We start from the raw sequence: 18,795 nt of genomic DNA on the forward strand, positions 1-18,795 counted from the left end.
TCTTTCACCACCATCTCTCCCTCCTGAAGTCCTTTCTGAGCTCTACCACGAATCTCTCATGTTAGAAAAGAACCGTTTTTTTCAACAGGTAATTTTACATCCTCCTCGTGCACCCAGACCACCTCGGGGTTGGGGAGGTGGGGAATTTGCAGTCAAGCCTCTTGACAGAGAGAACCAGGAAGATAGAGTTCGATGCCTCACTGGCACCGGGGTCCCTCCGATGGGACAGATCGTGTGTGTGTGTGTGTGTGTGTGTGTGTGTGTGTGTGTGAAGGGGCATGTTGCAGTAGGGGGATGCTAGCAGGAGGCACAGTGTCTGTGACAGCATTCTTGACTTTAGTGGTCCCTGTCTGCAGCTGATAAAGGCCTGGGTGCGGGAGGGGGCTGATGGCGGTGATGTGGGCAGAGAGCAGTGGAAGCTGATGAGGCAAGAGGCTGCTGGGGCAGAGCCACCAGTTCTCAGGGAGCCCACGCAGAGAATGGCCGGAGGCTTGGCTTCTCTGCCCAGCGTCTCCCTTGCTGTGTGACCTTGAGCGAGTTATTTTCCTTCTCTGGGCCTCTTGCCTCCTTACACAGTGAGGCTGCGGGCAAAGTCTGACTCTTGGTGGTGGGATTATGAAAGATTTTTTTTCTTTTTTGATGATTGTCGCCTCTTTTCTGATTTGTTATGATATGTCTGGGTGATTGATAATTAAAAAAACACAATATATAAAGGAAGAGGTTGGACAGGCCAGTGTTTGGGCTCCTTTGTAGCCCCGACCTGGTGGGATCTTCTGGACTCAGGATGTGCCGGGTCGATGGGGGAGGGCTCTGAATGAACTCCGGCAGAACGGGAAGAGCCGTGGGAAGGTCTGGGAAAGGGAGTTGGGAGATAACAAGGATGTGCTGGGGGACTGTGGCCAGACCCAGGCCTGGCCGAAGGCCGCCTCTTGGGAGTTGGGTTGAGGTAGGAGAGGCCTGGGGAGGCCAGGCAGAGCGGGCAGGCAGAGCGCGAATCTCGCCGTCTTCTCGGCTTTGGCAGACTCGGTGGGAGAAGTGGACTTTCCCTGCAGAGGCGAGATTGTTAGAGCTGAGGAAGCTTTGGGAGCCAGAGCGGGTAGCTGCTGACTCTCAGTTTAGTTTTCCTTCCCCAAAACCAGGCTGGATTGGACAGAGGGGCCGAATGGAGGCAGGGGGTGTCTTGGGCAGAGAACAGGTGTGGGGTGGGACATTCTGGGGGAGGCCACTAAGGAGGGACAGCCCAGCTCTGATGGGTGGTGGAGTCCTTGGACGAGTGAAAGGGCAGCTGGGAGCTGGGCCTGACGGGGTTCTGCCATTCAGCGCTGAGGCTCCCGCGTCCTCTGGGCTGGGTGGGGGGATGGCTCAGGAGGGAGCTGAGATCTGTCCCAGGTGGACAGGCCACCGTAACATGAAGTTTTCTCAGGCCACAAGACGAAGCTGGCAACTCCATAGAATATCAGAGAATTCATTACACGGTAATTTACTTACCGGAAGATTAGGCCTAAGACGACAGAGGGCCCGGCTGTATTATTAATCTTGTGTATGTCTTAGCAACTGGAATCTTCTTAGGCACAGGGGTCATGATCACTGTTGTCACCCCAGCAGCCAACATGGCACCCAGCACACAGCAGGGTCTCAATAAACGTTCTGAATGAGTGAGTGGATCAGAGGTGATCACAGACGCTCTTCCTTCGAGAGAAACACACAGGGAGCCAAACTCTTCTCTCTCCTTCCCTCTCCCCAGATGAGGGTCCTCGGTGGGACCTGCCAGCAGCAGGAGGGGAGAGGGTGCAGGTGGGGCAGGTAGCGAGGAGGCAGGGGTTCCGCTTAGGGCCTGGGGCCTGTCCCAAGCCCCTCGGAAAGTCGGTCCTCATGTGAGACCCAGGGAAGGCTGGACCCCGCGGGATGCTTTGTGTACGTTATTTTGCTAAAGACTCAAAGCGGCCGAAACCGGTTTGGCTCAGTGGATAGAGCGTCGGCCTGCGGACTCAAGGGTCCCAGGTTCGATTCCGGTCAAGGGCATGTACCTGGGTTGCGGGCACATCCCCAGTGGGAAGTGTGCGGGAGGCTGCTGATCGATGTTTCTAACTCTCTGTCTCTCTCCCTTCCTCTCTGTCAAAAATCAATAAAATATATTAAAAAAAAAAAAAAGACTCAAAGCGACCTGCCAAGTGGAGGGCTCACTGTCCCCATTTTACGGAGGAGGCAGCTGAAGCGGAGAGAGCGTTTGCAGTCTGTCCAGTGTTGCCGGCAGTAAGGCGTGGATTCAGGCTTCTTTCTCGGGCTTGTCTGATCCCAAACCTGTGCTCCTTTGTTGCGGGGACACGACAGTGAGGCTTCCAGTGGGGCCTTGCCCCAGGGGAGGGTCTGTCAGCCTCGTGGGTCTCGTACTCAGGGCATTTAAAGGTCCTTCCTGGCCTCCTTTCTCCCTCCTTCCCTTCCTCCCTCACTTCCTTCTTCCCCTCAGTCCCGATCTCTGAGCTTACTGAGTGTTTGCTCTGTGCCAGGCACCTGGAGCCTACAGATGCACAGGCAGCAGCGGTATGTTGCGATCGATCAATTGATCGATCGGGGCTGGGGAGCCACAGGAAGCATTCTGGGAGAGGGGGAGAGATATCCGGGGAGGCGCTGGGAAGAAGTGACATCTCATGCGACCTGAAGGATGAGCAAGAGGTCATTGGGAGAAGGGTTTACGTATGGAGCAGAGTGATCCTGGCTGAGAAACTGCATGTGTGAAGCCTTGTGGCCGGAGAGAGCAGGGCTGGGTGCTTTAGGGAGTCAGGAGGCTGGAGAGGGAGCAGGGATCCAGTCACAAGGGCCTCGAATGCTGGGTAGAGTTGCTGAATCTTCAGCTGGAGGCCTGTGGTGAGAGGGACGCCTGGGAGAGTTGGCACCCAGTTTGTCCCCTAGATGCGCTGGCGGGCAGGTGGGAGCCCGGCCGAAGGGCATTAAAGGTGGAGGCCGAAGTAGCTGCTGGACCGAGTGGTGGTTCTGGGCCTGGAATGGCGAGCTTGGTGATGGGTGGGATGAGGGTGGCTTGGACCGGGCACTGTGGTGGCCTGACCTGCCCTCCTGAAATCAGCCCATTGCTTCCTGCCCCGGAGCAAGGCAGTGGCATGTGAAAGAGGTTGGGGCACTACCTCCAAGACAGGGGGCACAGTCTCCCAGGGCAGCTCCCAGGTGCAAGTCCAGTGGTTCTCAGAGCAGGGCGTCCAGGAGCCCAGCCCACATGCCAGTCCTGCCCCGGGGCTGCCCCTGCACTGTGGGCAGCAGCTGGCGTTGCTGCTCACATCCTGCTGCGCTTTCTGTGGTCGGACAGAGCCTGGCGACAGCCTGCTGGCCTGAGTGCAAATTCTGCCACCGACTAGTCGTGTCTCAGTTTCCCAGTTTGTAAAATAGATGTAAAACTAGCACCTACCTCCTGGGCTTACTGTGGGGATTAAACAAGTTAATGTGTGTAAAGCGCTTGGAACGGCGCCCGCACAGTGTCAGCCGTTCTCTAACAGCTAGCTGTCATTCCCACGATCCCTATTACTATTGTGACATCCCACTAGACTAGACCCTATGCCGCATGGGGCCATGGGTGAATGAGTGGAGGAATAAATGGACAGTGTGTTCTGGAAGCTTCTTGCCCTCACTCACACGCAGAGGCTCCCCAACGCAAGGCAGAGGTATAGCTGGGAGCAGCCGAGGTTCGGACAGGTGTGTAACACAGGCGTGAGCACATAGGGAGGAGGCCAGGGCCTTCAGGCAAGTCTGTGTGTGTGCGCGCCCACGTGTGTATGCACAGGCACGTGGGCCCTTGCACACACACACGTGAGCCGCCAGCTGTGTTGGATCCGTCCACGGGCTGAGGGGATGATGTCCTGTCCCAGCCAGCTGGGAGGGGGAGGGTGGCAGGGAGACGGAGTGTGTGGTTTGGGAGGGCAAGATTCAGGAGTAGGCCAGGGTAGGGCTGACTCCTGTCTATCCTTCGCCCTGCCCTCCTGCAGGGGCTCTGCCTTTGACCCTGAGCCTCTGTTTATAAAGCCTCACAGAGGCGTGATTGTTGCCCCCATTTTCGTGATGAGGAAACTGAGGCTTAGAGAAGTAAACTGATGGGTCCAAGGTCGAACAGCTTGTGGGTACAGCTGTGTCCTCCCCTACCCCACCTCTAGCTGGGCACCCCCTCCCTGCCCTCTCCCCAGGCCTTGGGCCCCCACCATCCAGGCACCCGCCCGTCTCAGCTGCAGGATTGCGATGCCTGCAGATCCCAGCATCCCTGCCCAGGCCGGCCCAGCTCCTCTCCTTGCTCAGCACATGCTCCTTTCCTGTCCTGGCTCCCGCCCAGGCCCGAGGGCTGCTTGCAGGAGACTCGGGGAGCGGGGCACACCAGCCCAGCACAAACAGTTCTGCTTCCAGCGGCAGCTGTGGGCCTCGCCCGAGAAAGGCAAGGCAGCCCTGGCTTGGGATGGGACCGAGGGCAGGCTGTCTTCCCAGCACCGGGCCCAGGGCCATCTCAGCCAGTGGGCATCGTGGGGAAGGGGTCTGGAGGCCGCCCCTCTCCCCAGCTTCTCCAGAGCATCTGGTTGCGATTAGGGGCAGAGAAGTAAAAGGGGGCCGGCAAGGGTCCAGCAGGCGCCAGCAGCCAAGAATGACTTAATTGGATAAAATGTCTAATGACAAACCAGAGCCTCACAGCAAAGAGTCCTGGCCCCAGCCCCAGGCCCGGGCCTGGCCAAACCTTGTCTCAATCTCTGTGCTTGCTGGCTCCCAGGTTACCGCCAGTCTCGTGTGCTCAATTATGCAGTGATTGAGCACCTAGTGTTTGCTAGGCACCGAGGATACACATTTGCAGAAGGTGGGAGCGTCCTGGGGGCAGCAGGGAGACAGGCAGGTAGTTACAACACCAGTGGATGCTCTGGGAAAGAGAGCTACATCCAGGAGCTCTGGGGAGTGGGTGGAGGCAGGCATCTGACACAGGGTGGGCCTGAAATCGACGAAGGTCGCAGGGACTAGCAGATCCACTCGTCTGGTGGTCTGTGTCCCGTATACACATCCCTCATAGGGGTGGCTATTGGAGTGACAATATAGGACACATGTGTCCATCTTTCTGGAATGGACAAGCATGGTATCTGTGCCATTTAGAATAAATCTAATGAGGGAACTGGAGAGAACATTGAGTCTAGGAATCGCTGCTAAATGGCCTGGGTGCCACCACTTTCCAATCCTGTGCCTGGCATGTGCCCTGACCAGGAATCGAACCAGGACCTCCTGGTTCATAGGTCAGTGCTCAACCACTGAGCCACCTAGGCCAGGCCAGGGCTTCTCAATAGCTCCCCTGGGGGTCATTTAAGAATCCCAGTGCTCAGGCTGCACCACGGACCGCACTACATTGTAGTCTCTGGGTGGGACACAGGCATCAGGGATTTTTAAAGATCCCCGATGATTCCAGGGCAGCTGAGGTTAAGAGTAATCACCGCTTAGGAGGCAGGTCCAACTGGGTTTGAAACTTACCTCCATCCCTAACCTGCTGTGTGACCTTCTTGAACAGTGGTTCTCCACCTATGGGTCGCCAACCTGTGGGTCGAGACCCCTTTGGTGGTCGAACGACCCTTTCACAGGGGTCGCCTAAGACCATCGGAAAACACATATATAATTACATATTGTTTTTGTAATTTATCACTATGCTTTCATTATGTTCAATTTGTAACAATGAAAATACATCCTGCATATCAGATATTTACATTACGATTCATAACAGTAGCAAAATTACAGTTATGAAGTAGCAACGAAAATAATTTTGTGGTTGGGGGTCACCACAACATGAGGAACTGTATTAAAGGGTCGCAGCATTAGGAAGGTTGAGAACCACTGTTCTTGAACCTCTGGGAGCCGGATCCCTGTCTGTGAAGTGGAGAGCATCCATCTACTGGGGAGGGTCGGGGTGAGGACTAAAAGGGTCACATGTGCAAAGTGCATGGAGTGGGGCTGGGTCCCTGTCTCTCAGTGCATGTGGGGTGTCTCCCGCCCTGGTAGTCAGTGTCCCCAAAGGCAGTGGTGGCAGGGGGCAGGGGCTCTGCAGAGTAAGTGGGCTGGTTCCCCCACCCCCCAGGCCTTCACTCCGGACTCCCAGGACTCACCTTTCTGTCCCCTTCTCCCAGGTCCGGATGCAGGCCAAGCCTCTGGATGGGCCGCTGAGGGGACCTTGCGGGGCTGGAATCGGAGAGCCCGAGAGAGCCCCGGGCAGGCGTCGGAGCCGGACAGGACCCAGCTGAGCCAGGACCTGGGTGGGGGCACCCTGGCCATTGACACACTGCCGGATAACAGGACCAGGGTGGTGGTGAGTGCTGCAGGAACCACCCCCCAGGCCTTCACTCCGGACTCCCAGGACTCACCTTTCTGTCCCCTTCTCCCAGGTCCGGATGCAGGCCAAGCCTCTGGATGGGCCGCCGAGGGGACCTTGCGGGGCTGTGGGGGGCCGCCAGGTGACCGTGTACACTTGTTAGAAACACCTGTCCTTTGGTGGTGGCCCTGGAGGCCAGTGTGAAGCTAGGGATCTAGAGGGGACGGAAGCAGGGCCCAGCCTGGGTCATGACATCTTGGCATCTCAAGAGTTACAGAGGCTGCTACTTCCTCGTGGACCCAGAGCGGTAAGGTGATCTGCTCCAGGACGCACAGCGTGTCCTGACACTGGACTCTTCCACTGCTTAGGGCCTCCAGCAAAGGCTGGATGAAGGGGGCTTCCTGGCCGCATCCAGCTGCCAGCTCTGGCCCTTCCCGACCTCATCTCTGTGCCACCCACCGACCGAGTGTCCCCAAAGGGTTCATGGCTGCTCAGCCTCGTGGCAGGGAACTCTGAGCAGAGGAAGCAATGGGGTGAAGTCGCAGGAGGGACCCGCCTCTGCCTGGAGCAGTTCTGGGGGTGGGGCTGCAGGAGGTCAGGGGGTCCAGGCCAGGAGGCAGTGCAGTCCTGCAGCTGGCTTTCGGGGTTGGGGGGGCTCTGCATATGTGTGGGTGAGTGTATTCATGTGTGCGTGTTGGCAGGAGTGTGTTTGCCTGCGTGTCTGAGGGTTTGGTGATGATGTACATGTTCCTGGTTGTCTGTCACCATGAGCTCTTTGTGTCTATCATGAATGTGTGTGTGTCCTGGTGAGAGTGTCCGTGTCTGTGGCTGGGAGTAAAGGGGGTGGATTCTCCAGATGCTAAAAAACTATGAAACGAGAAGGAACAAGGGGATGTGTTTCTCAGTATAGATTTCTTTATTTTATGTTTTCATAACATTTTTTAAAATCAACTAAGTGTTTACAGATAGTCAAAAAGGTCAAAGAACGCTAAGATTAAAAAACAAAACACAGTAGTTCCCCCCCAACCCCCCGCCCCCAGCTCAGCGGAGACTGGAACTTGCTCATCCTGCTGCCTCCTGATTAATCCGTTTGCACGTTATGTGCTGACTGCCTGTGTGTAGATGAAGATTTGCCTTTTACAGACTCCCCTGAGGGTCGTTTTCCTCTCCCAATATTTTTGTTAAATCCATATGCTCTGCTTTATATCATGATAATCATGTAAATACTGTTCACCACTAATCCAAGCAGATGATAGCCTTGTTTACTTTCTTATAGAGTTTTTATTTTTCCTGGGCCCTTACCCTCTCCACTTGCTTAGTTTTCTGTACTTACTACAGCTCTATATTCTTACACACCCATTGGCCTTGTTAAAAAAGAGACCACAGGCTCAACATGGAGTCCCTTGTGCTAAACCCACAAGACAGAAAGACAACACTTAATACCTAATTTAATTACAGTTTCAGCCTCTCCCAGGAGTGGCATCTTAAACCAGCCAGTTTGGAATGACCTGGTCAGCTCTAATGAGGTAAACTGCTTGCTAGACCCCTGTCATCCCCTGAAAGAATGGGACCTTGACACAAACCATCCACTCTTGGTTAGAACCCTCCTTCTCTCTGCTAGATGGGATGCTGCCCGATTCATCAATAGTTCAATGAAACCAGTAAGATATTTAAAATTCACTCTGTTGAATTTTGTTGTTTAACAGCCTCAATTATGATTTTTGGGGTAGTCAAACCTGCCAGTTCTCCCCTGCCCTCACCCCCACCCCCGGAAACCTCTCATAGTCCTGTTCCAACCTGCACTGGCTGTCCCCCTGCTTCCCCACAGCCATCCTCGGACCTCTCCTTCATCATTGGGACCTCTGGTCTCTCTTCTGTGTTGGGCATCCTGTTCTCTTCTTTAAAAATATACTTTTATTGATTTCAGAGAGGAAGGGAGAGGGAGAGAGAGATAGACACATCAATGATAAGAGGGAATCATTGATTGGCTGCCTCCTGCACGCCCCACACTAGGGATCGAGCCCTCAACCTGGGCATGTGCCCTGCTCGGGAATCGAACCGTGACCTCCTGGCTCATAGGTCGATGCTCAACCACTGAGCCACGCCAGCTGGGCCAGCCTGTTCTATTGTCCCTGTGTTGTTCCTGCTTCTCCCCCTCATTTGTTTAGCTTCCTGAGAAAGGTTACATAGGAGAGAAAATTATTTTGAGAGCTTGTACGTCTGAAAATGCCTTTATTCTATCTCACACTTGATGGATGGTTTGGCTGAATATAGAATTCTAGATTAAAAATAATTTTCCTTCAGAAGTTTGCAGGCACCTCACCATTGTCTTCTGGCTTCCAGTGTCACTGTTGAGAGGTTTGGGGCCATTCTTCTGCCCCCGTTTTGTATATGTCCCCCCTCCTCCGGGAGCTGCCGGGTGTTCCCTGCAGCCTCCGAGGGTGAGGGCTCTGCTGTGGCTGGATGTTTGATGGACTGTTTCAACCTGGAGACTCATATCCACCAGTTCTGCAAAGTCTTGCTCTTCGTTTCTTTGACAATCATCTCCCTACCACACTCTCTTCTCTCGACAGTTTCCCTGGATTTGACGTCCTTCCTGGGGAACGATCCTCAAACTTTCTTCTCGCTTCTGTTTTTTGTCTGTCTCTTTGCATTATTTTACTTAATTTCTTAAAACATATTTTTATTGACTTCAGAGAGGAAGGGAGGGGGAGAGAGAGAGAGAAACGTCAATGATGAGAGAGAATCATCGATTGGCTGCCTCCTGCACGCCCCCCACCGGGGATGGAGTCCCCAACCCAGGCACACGCCCTGACCAGGAATGGAACTTCGACCTCTTGGTTCATAGGTCGGCACTCAGCCACGGAGCCACGCCGGCCGGGCACACTTTTTGTTGTTCATTTGTTAGTTTGCATGTTATTGTTGTTCCACTTTTGGGGAGATTTTCTCAGTCTTCTTTTTTTTTCTCCCCCCCCCCCCAACTTTTCGAAATTTTATTTTCTGTCATCCTCATTTCCATTCCGTTTAAGAGTTTGTGGGCCCTGGCTGAGTAACACAGGTGGTTAGGTGTCATCCCAATACCCCGGGGTTGTGGGTTTGATCCCTGAAATTGACGGTTCTCTCTTTCTCTCCCCCTTTATCTCCCTCTCTCTAAAATCAATAAATTACAAAAATTTTTTTGTGGAAGAACAGCTTGAAGACCACTCAGTGGTGGTTGCTCCTCAACCTTGTTTTCTTTTTTAAAAAAAATATTTTTATTGATTTCAGAGAGGAAGGGAGAGGGAGAGAGAGAAACATCAATGATGAGAGAGAATCACTTATCCGCTGCCTCCTGCACACCCCCTACGGGGGATCGAGCCACAACCTGGGCATGTGCCCTGACCAGGAATCGAACCGTGATCTCCTGGTTCATAGGTTGATGCTCAACCTCTGAGCCATGCCAGCCGGGCAACCTTATTTTCTTAATGTTGCCAATTCCAACAACCCCCCCCCCCCCCGCTACTTTTATATTTTTAATTTCCAAGAGCTCTCTGTTATTTTCTTATTATTTCTTTTCTTTAAAAAGGTTCCTGTTCTTGTGCCAGAGATGTAAGATCTTCTCTTTCTAAAGATATTTAAAATTAAAATGTTTAACACTTTTTCCTGCTCTCTGCATCCTTTTTTTTCTTTGTTCTCTGCATCCTCTCTCTCTCTCTCTCTCTCTCTCTGGGGGACTGTTTAATTCAGGGACATTTTCCACAGGAGTGGGCCCGGTGAAGGAGGACAACAGGGTGTGGGGGAGCACTTTGGGAGGAGCAGCAGCACAGAGGAGCGAGGTGGCTACCCAGCCAGCAAGAGCTGTAGCCATGGGGGTGGGAGGGGGACCCTGCCAGCCTGCAGCCGGGGAGGGAGGGAGCCGGGTAGCACATGCTCTGAACTCTCCCCCTCTCTGCATCGCTTCTATGGATGATTACTCCTTTTATCGCAGCCTCTGACATGGTTGGCACCCTTACTGACTCTCCCCTTCTTGTTTTGATATTTTGTTCATCATAGTTATTTGGATTAATTTTGACTTTTAAAAAACAGGGCATTGACTGTTCTCTGTTGTGATGACTGAGTGTGCTGGTCATTACATGTTGCACCTGGGGTCCGGGCCTCGCTCTCCGCACCCTCATCCGGGCCCTGAGGTAGAACCCGCCCTCACTCACACAGCCTCAGGCACTCCCCATGCTGCCCGTCTTCTCCATCCTTCAGAGCCGAGGAGCCATGGCGGGATGAGGGAGAGAAGGCCATGGCAGGAGAGGCCCCCTGAGTGAGGGGCACCCGGAGGCTCACCCTTCTCCGTCCCCCAGCTTAGCTGGGCCGTCAGTCACGGAACTGACCCTTGCTTTGGGCCAGGGACCATGGCCAGAGGGCGTCCCAGGCTGCAGAGAGGACCTGGCAGAAGAGCCGCGGGACGGGGCTTCTGGAAGCAATCGTCTGTGGGCGTTGGGGAAGGGCAGTGGGACCGGTCAGAGCCGGCGTGGAGTCAATAGCCCCAGATTCTCGGGCTCCACCCTGCACTGACTTGTAGAGAAACTGCAGATGGAGCCTGGGAACGCGTTTCTTTTTTTTTTTTAATATATTTTTTTTTATTGATTTTTACAGAGAGGAAGGGAGAGGAAGAGGGATAGAGAGTTAGGAACATCGATGAGAGAGAAACATCGATCAGGTGCCTCCTGCACACCCCTCACTGGGGATGTGTCGCAACCAAGGTGCATGCCCTTGACCGGAATCGAACCTGGGACCCTTCAGTCCTCAGGCCGACGCTCTATCCACTGAGCCAAACCGGCCAAGGCATGGGAACGCGTTTCTTTAACAGTCCCCACACGGGATTCTCCTGGTCATCTAGGTGTGGGAACGGCTGACACGTGACACTTCAAACCAATTTCAAAATCGGTCACCAGACGGACCGCAGGGCAGGGGCCTTTCTCAGGCACCGCGTGGCTGTCCTCGACCACCAGGCTTCCACGTCCACGGGCTCCGTGGCTCCGAGAGCGGCCACACACCGGGAGTCCCCGGGGAGGAGCAGGGCCACCCTGGCAGGAGGTGCCTCTGACCGTGCGAGGGGCTGTGCCCAGCTCTGCCCAGGAGACAGGAGGCTCAGACTGCCCCCGGAGCTGGGAGAGGCTCGAGCCGGGACAGGCTGGGGGATCGTTGGCCTCCTGCCGGGTGAAACTACCAGGATGAGTACAAATCCTGGCACTTGGGTTTAAAATAAGGTGGGGGACGCGGCTCAGCAGCAGTTCAGGAGGAGGACTCCGGGCTCCTCACTGCCTGCGGGCTGAGGATGAGTCAGGAGTGAGAAGAGGCTGCCAAGGATGGAGGTGGCAGAGCCAGCTGTGCTCATGGGAACCCACAGCCACCCTGGCACCGAGCTCGGGCTCTGGGGGTCCTGTGGGGTGTTTCCCAGCCTGACCACGGCCGCGGGGCTCGGGCCTCCCTTTAGATGGTCACCTAGAAACCAATCTCACGCAGAATGGTTGCAGGAGCTGGGGGCGGGGAGGAGTGAGTCTGGCAGAGAGAAGGCTCTACATGTGGCTGTTTTCCAATCGCTGCGGGGCCCGCAGGGCTGCGACTGGGGCAGGGAAATAGATGGTTTTTCTCCCTCGCACTTACCCTGTCCTGCGCTGAATTCTCTGTTTGTTTGTTTGTCCTCATTGCCTGTCCTCCCGCTGGGACCAAAGCCCCATTCGACCTGACCCCAGACTGTTTTAGAGACTGTTTTATGGCTCTGTCTCCGGTGCCCAGCACATGGTGGGAGCTCTTTCTTTGAAGGGTTTGTTGGTCCCCAGAGGCCTCGAAAGAGGGTGACTGAAGAGAACAGGTTGTGCCTGGGGCGGGCTGTTGGACTCAGTGGCCTCTGAGGACCCCAACTCTACTGACTTTCGGGTTCCCACACACATACTAGTAAGAGGACGTCAGTTCTTACGCACATGGGTACATGCACCCACGACCCGCTGGTCTCGTGCCTGAATCTTTAGAGGGGCCTGTGCGCCCTCCCTACTTACCTTGAACCTGTTAGGCTTTGCACTGATCAACGGGGAACACCCCCCTTCAGCATAGCCAGATCTCAACACCCCGTCCCACCTCCCAACACACACCCCCCAGGCTACGTCCCACTGACCGGGACGTGGGCAGCTTCAGCCCCTGTCGGAGCCCAGCACAGGCGCCCAGCGAGGCCTGCTTCTCCCGCATCTCTGTGGCCAGCATGTCTGAGAGCTCGGGCCTCTTTGGCTAAGGAAACCCAGGCTAGACAAGAGCTTGGCAGCAAAGGCTGGGCAAGAGGGGAGGGGTTGGGAGGGGACGTTTCAGCAAGTTTGATTCTGTCTGTTTCGGGAAGTTTTCTTGGTCTCAACAGGAAAACATGTCCACTGTTTGCCCGTATCACAGCCTGGCCTGTGCCTGTTCTCAGGGGCCGTATCTAGGGGCCGAGGGCCTGGCAGGGGAGCTGCCATCCCCTCTGTCCCCTTATCTTCCCTCGCTGTCCCTCAGTACATCCTTCTGGCTGTGGCTTCCCTCCTGGCCAGGTCCCCCTGGCCCCGTCCTCTCAGTCAGCTCCTCTGCTCAACCTCCATCCCAGGCCTTCTCAGGCCCACCCCGCTCTGGCCATCTTTCCTTCTCAGTCTCTCTGGCCCAACCCCTTCTTCCCAGTCCCTTCTGCCCAGACCCCCTCCCTACCCCTCCTGCCCATCCCCTCTGCTCAGCCCCTCTGCCCAGCACCCCTGCCTGGCCACCTCAGCACAGGGCTTCTTGCAGTTCAGACCCTCTTGTTTTGAGGCCTGGAGGGATCCGGCCTCCACCCCCAGGGTGAACTGACAGCCCCAGGCCCCAGGGCAGAGCCACTTCCTTGGGCTTCATTCTCACGCCCACGCCAAAACCACTCCCCAGTGGGAATCAACTCTTGTCTGAACTCAGGTTTTCCAGCGATTCTCCACCAAGACCAGTTTAAGGCCGTGGAACAATTCCTCTCCTCTCTGTCCACCCAAAACTCCCAGCTCATCCACCCCATGGCAGGCCCAGCAATGCTGAGGGAGGCACCCTGTCCTCCAAGATGGCTTGAGCAGTGAGTGCGATTCCTGCCGGGTGTCCACAACCTCCCGAGAGGCAGTTCCCGGAAGGAGGCCTCCGGAGGGCCCCTTCCCAGACCCAAGGGCCTAGAGGAGACAGGACAGACGGACAGAGTCGTAGCACAGACACAGGAAGAGCAAGCGGCGTTCATTACAGAACCCCACGTACCCGTGCACTCGGGGAGGGAGGAGGTGAGGAGGCCCAGAGGGGAAGAGGTCTGGGAGTAGAGTGTGCGGTGGGTGGACGGAGGGGAAGGTTGTGAGTGGAATTTGGAGGAGAGAGAAGGTAGATTTTGTGAGGCGAAAGGGCGTCCAGGGAGGTGGGAGGTGGAGGTGGAGGCCAGACGTCCAGTCCCCAGCCCTGTGGAAAGCCTGGCAGTCTCGAGCCCTGGTCTTGGCCCCAGCACCCCCCAGCGCACGACCTTGGGACACCTGGCCCCTCAGCTAATGCACCTGACACGGCGAGCTCCTGCAGCCCCAGCCGGCGTCAACTTCCCCAAACGGCGTGGCAAATAGTGCGCTCACAGGGGTGAGACTTAAAAGCAGACCTCGAGGCACATGATGGGATCGCAGTCCCTGTGTCTCCTCCAGCGACACCTCCGAGGGGTGCTCAGCCCCAGGAGGTCCATCCCCCATGTGGGTCCCTCTTGCTCACCCTTTCTCTTTCCCTTGAGCAGGTTGGTTTCTTGTTTCTTTTTTTCTATCTTTTTAAAAAATATATATTTTATTGATAGGAAGGGAGAGGGATAGAGAGTTAGAAACATCGAACATCTATCAGCTGCCTCCTGCACAACCCCTACTGGGGATGTGCCTGCAACCAAGGTATATGCCCTTGACTGGAATCGAACCTGGGACCCTTCAGTCCGTAGGCCGATGCTCTATCCACTGAGCCAAACCGGTTAGGGCTTTCTCTATCTTTCTTGTTGAAGTATGGGTCACAGAACATAAAAGACACCATTTAAAATGTTTTTATTTCATTTATTTTTAAAACATATTTTTATTGGTTTCAGAGAGGAAAAGAGAGGGTGAGAGAGATAGAAACATCAATGATGAGAGAGAATCATTGATTGGCTGCCTCCTGCACGCCCCCCAATGGGGATCCAGCCCACAACCCAGGCACAAGCCCTGATGGGGAATTAAACCGTGGCCTCCTGGTTCATAGGTCAATGCTTAACCACTGAGCCATGCCAGTCGGGCAGAATTAGCCATTTTAAAGTGAAGTGTATTTAACACACCTCTGTCTAGTTCCAAACATTTTCATCACCCTAAAAGGAAATATTGAAATACTATACCCTTAAAGCAATTGCTCCCCAACCTCCCCTCCCTTCAAGCCCCTGGCAACGACCAACCTGTGTTCTGTTCCTACGGATCTACCTAATCTAGAAGTTTCATATGTAAATGAGATCAGACGATATAGGACAGTGATGGCGAACCTATGACACGCGTGTCAGAGGTGAAATGCGAACTCATTATTTTTGGTTGATTTTTCTTTGTTAAATGGCATTTAAATATATAAAATAAATATCAAAAATATAAGTCTTTGTTTTACTATGGTTGCAAATATCAAAAAATTTCTATATGTGACACAGCACCAGAGTTAAGTTAGGGTTTTTCAAAATGCTGACACGCCGAGCTCAAAAGGTTCGCCATCACTGATATAGGACCTTTTGTGGCTGGTTTCTTTCACCTAGCATAATGTTTTTGAGGCTCATCCACTTTTATGCCCGAATAATATTCCATTGTTCAGATATACCACATTTTGCTTATTCACTTATTCCTAGACATTTGGGCTGTTTCCACTTGTGGGCTGTTGTGAATAGAGCTGCTATGAACATGTGTACATGTATTTGCGTACCTGTTTTCAACTATTTGGGGGTATATACAGTGGGGTCTTGACTTACCAGTGTCCCGACTAACGACTTTTTTGAGATACCAGCTGTCTCTCTGCCGATTTTTTGCATTGAGTTGATAGAGTAATTTGAGTTAACGAGCTCCTTAACGAGCTCGGTCTCAGAACGAATTAAACCCGTAAGTCAAGGCCCCACTGTACCTCGGAGTGGAATTGCTGGGTCATCTGGTAATTCTGTTTCGCTTACTCAGGTTGCACAGCTAGCGAGTGGCAGAGCCAGGACAAAAACCTAGGTCTTTCTGTCTTCGGGGTCTGACCACTGTCTCCTCGTGGACAAAAATGAGTGACATATTGGCCGAAACAGAGGGTGCTGCTAGACCAGCGCTTTGTAAACTTTTTGTGCGAAAGAATCTCTGGGGGAACTAGTTCAAATGCAGTTTTGATCCAGCAAGTTGGGGGTTAGGCCCAGGGTTCTGCATGTCTGACGAGCTCCCCGGTGGTGCAGATGCCGCTGGTCCCCGGGGCGTACTTGGAGGAGCAGGGCTCTAGAAAATATTGCTGTTGGTGTGGTAAGGCCTCATGGAATGGTAGAGGAGGGGCTGGGGTGCCCCTACCCCGCTCATCCCATCAGCTCCTCCTGGGTCGGGCCCAGCTGCCTGGGGCTGACACGCCTGGCTGGCCCGGCCTCTCCCGCAGGCCCTGCGGGACGCCCTTGGTTGCCTGCCCTGGCATTTCCACCTGCCAGTTGGCAGGCAGGTGGTGGGCCGATGGTGACAGCTTAGCCGGAATCCCTGTCCAGGACCGTCTTGAGCTCAGCCAAGGTAAATGCTGCCCCGCTGTCAGAAATGAAGCGTTGGCAGGCCTCCGGCATGAATAATTGAGACAGAGGGACACTGTAACAGCAGACGTTTAGGATGGAGCTGGGGATGGCGCTGAGGAGGCAGCCGCCACAATCAAATCCTTTTCCTAGAAAGATCCAACAACATCAGCATCACAGCTCCCGCTCGTCCAGCATCTGCCGAGGGCCAGGCCCTGGGCTGGGGGCTCACCATCGACATGTTCGGTGGAAGCCTTTCACGGACTCGGCGAGAAAGGCAGCGACCGCGCAGACACTCGGGAGGGGAGAGCCATGCTTGGCTCAGACGACTTTCCAGTGGGTCCCGGTTTTGAACTCGGGTCTGTCTGGTGCCACAGCCCCTGCACTGGATCCCAGAGCGGTGGTTTTCAAACTGCACTCCACGGAACCCTCAGGGTTCCCACAGGTGCTTCCTGGCTGCTGTGGATTGAGGGCGCAGAGAAGGAAGTAGCTCAGCCGGGCTCCCCGCCCTTCTCTTTCCTTCTCCCAGAGTGGCCGCCCTCTGATGGGAGTTATGTACAGAGCGTCCATGGAAGATGAATTGGAAGAAAGGATTTCATGGCCCCAAATGTTTGAAATCACATCATCAGGCTGCTTCCTCAGATGAAGGGGGATTATGGACCAGGGCTTCTCGCCTGGCTCCCTCTGGTGGACTTGCCAAGTGGTCTGGCTTTGCTCCCTGGCCCTCTGTAAGGTCAGGCCGCCCATCCTAGCCCCAGCCTCCAGCCCGCAGTGCCTGGAGGGCTGCCCGCTGGAGGGAGGGGGCTGCCCCACAGACGCAGGTCAAATGCGGGGACCGGCTGTGAGGTGGGTGACTTCCTCAGGCAAGCGAACTGCCAAGCACGGCCTCTGTATCCTTTTGCAGAGACATATCTATGGGCTACAGTGAAGAAGCCCTCGGGCTGACTGGCCTGAGGAGGCCCTTAGGACCTTGTATTAATTAGGGGGCAAACTCAGTTCTTGTAACAACTGCCGAGGCACTTAGACTTGAGAGAAATGTATTCATTCTCTCACCGGTGATAGAGCATAAGTAGTGCGTCTCCGTGCTGTTGGAGACCCAGCTTTCTTCTACAATAAGTGCCTTCCCCTTTGTGGTCCAAAATGGCTGCTGCGGCTCCCACCATCACATCTGCATCCCGGCCAACGGTTACCGAGCAAGGCGAGGGCCCCCCATTCCCATTGAGGGCAGTCATTCTGCCCGCCTTCCATTGGCCAGACAGTCCTTTCGCCACGCCAGCTGTAAGGAGGGCTGGGAAAAGTCTAACTGGGTGGCAATGTGCTTCACTAAAATCGGGAGGTTCTGCTACTAAAGGAAGAAGGAGAGGATGGTCATTGGTTCGGCTCAGTGGATAGGGCGTCTAGGCCTCAGCTGCGGACTGAGGGGTCCCGGGTTCGATTCCAGTCAAGAGCGCATGCCCGGGTTGCGGGCTAGATCCCCAGTGTGGGGCGTGCAGAAGGCAGCTGATCGATGATTCTCTCTCATTATTGATGCTTCTCTCTTTCTCTCTTCTCTCTCTCCCTCTCTCCTCCTCTCTGAAATCAATAAAAATATACTTAAACACACATACGCACACAAAACACAGCTGGTGCCAGTGGCAGCATGATCAGGGGCCTGCAGTGGTAGAGGGGAGGTGCCACCAGGTTTGGAGAATTCCAGACCACGTGACTCTTGTCCGGGTGGCCACTCAAGAAGCCAGCAGCTTGCCATTCGGTTTGGACCCTCCCCTGGCATGTTGCTAGTCATGTGGCAGACCCCCTTAGAGGATGAACGGGGGGGGGGGGGCAAAGAGTGGGCTCCTGTGACTCCCAGGTGGGCCCCTGCATGAACACTCCCTTAAGCATTACGCCCCCAGGACAACGAGATCCTGGCCCTCATCACATCCATCTAGGTCTCAGCTGTGTTTCAGCTCCAGGCCCAGAAAAGCTGCGAAACCAGACAAGCGAAGCTATGGCTGACCTCAGGGCCAGCTGCATTGACTAATGACCCCCTGTCCTGGAGCCGAGCTGACCAATCAGTGGAAACCACGACCCAGAGAGGACACACCTGGAAAGCTGATGAATATTCTATTGAGATCCACCCTATAAAGCCCTCGGGCGGAGGACCCAGCAGAGCTCTCACTCCTAAGAGCCAGCCCTCACCTTTAACTTCCCTCTTCTCCTCCCGCCGAAGCAAGTCACCATCATTTCCTCTCCTAAGCTCCCTTTCTTCGCCTCTGTAGTTTATTTCCTGAACCCATTTCTTCTATGGCTCACTTCTACCTCTGTGGCTTCTAAATAGACTTTCTCTCATGAAAAAAAACAAGAAGAAGAAGCAGCAGCCAGCAGTGATTGACTTTGTAGAATCAAAAAATCTTGGGGGCCGGCGTTGCCAGGGGAAAGTTCTCTCAGAAGCGGGGTTTCTCACTTCCGTCTTCTCATTCTCCTCCCATTCGGACTCGCACTGTCTGTGCTGGAGCAGGGCTATCGGGGTGTCCCTGGAAGTCCTTCCTCTGATCACCCCGTGAGCAAGACTGTTCTGGTTAGAGCCCTTTTGGTTCCAAGGAGCCACTTGAGCCGTCTCGGGAGAAGGTTTATATTGAGGGTGCAGGGACCTACTCTGGGCTCCGGGGAGGAGATGAAGGACCTGAAAAGCTGTCGGAAACCAGGGCTGCTGTCTCTGTCTCTCTAGTTTCTCACC

At 54.6% G+C, this 18,795-nt stretch overlaps 1 protein-coding gene across 1 annotated transcript in view; it reads left to right on the forward strand.

The window, feature by feature from the left end:
* The first annotated feature begins 4,239 nt into the window (after positions 1 to 4,239).
* PLXDC1 (plexin domain containing 1) overlaps positions 4,240 to 18,795 on the forward strand; it is a 50,660-nt gene continuing 36,104 nt past the window's right edge. Inside the window, exons 1-3 of the mRNA XM_005861996.2 lie at positions 4,240 to 4,429; positions 4,757 to 4,840; positions 6,144 to 6,322. Coding sequence (XP_005862058.1) covers positions 4,240 to 4,429; positions 4,757 to 4,840; positions 6,144 to 6,322 — 453 coding nt within the window. The remainder of the gene's footprint in view (positions 4,430 to 4,756; positions 4,841 to 6,143; positions 6,323 to 18,795) is intronic.

The sequence above is a fragment of the Myotis brandtii genome, unplaced genomic scaffold, assembly GCF_000412655.1.
Source record: "Myotis brandtii unplaced genomic scaffold, ASM41265v1 scaffold157, whole genome shotgun sequence".
Classification (NCBI taxonomy): Eukaryota; Metazoa; Chordata; class Mammalia; order Chiroptera; family Vespertilionidae; genus Myotis; species Myotis brandtii.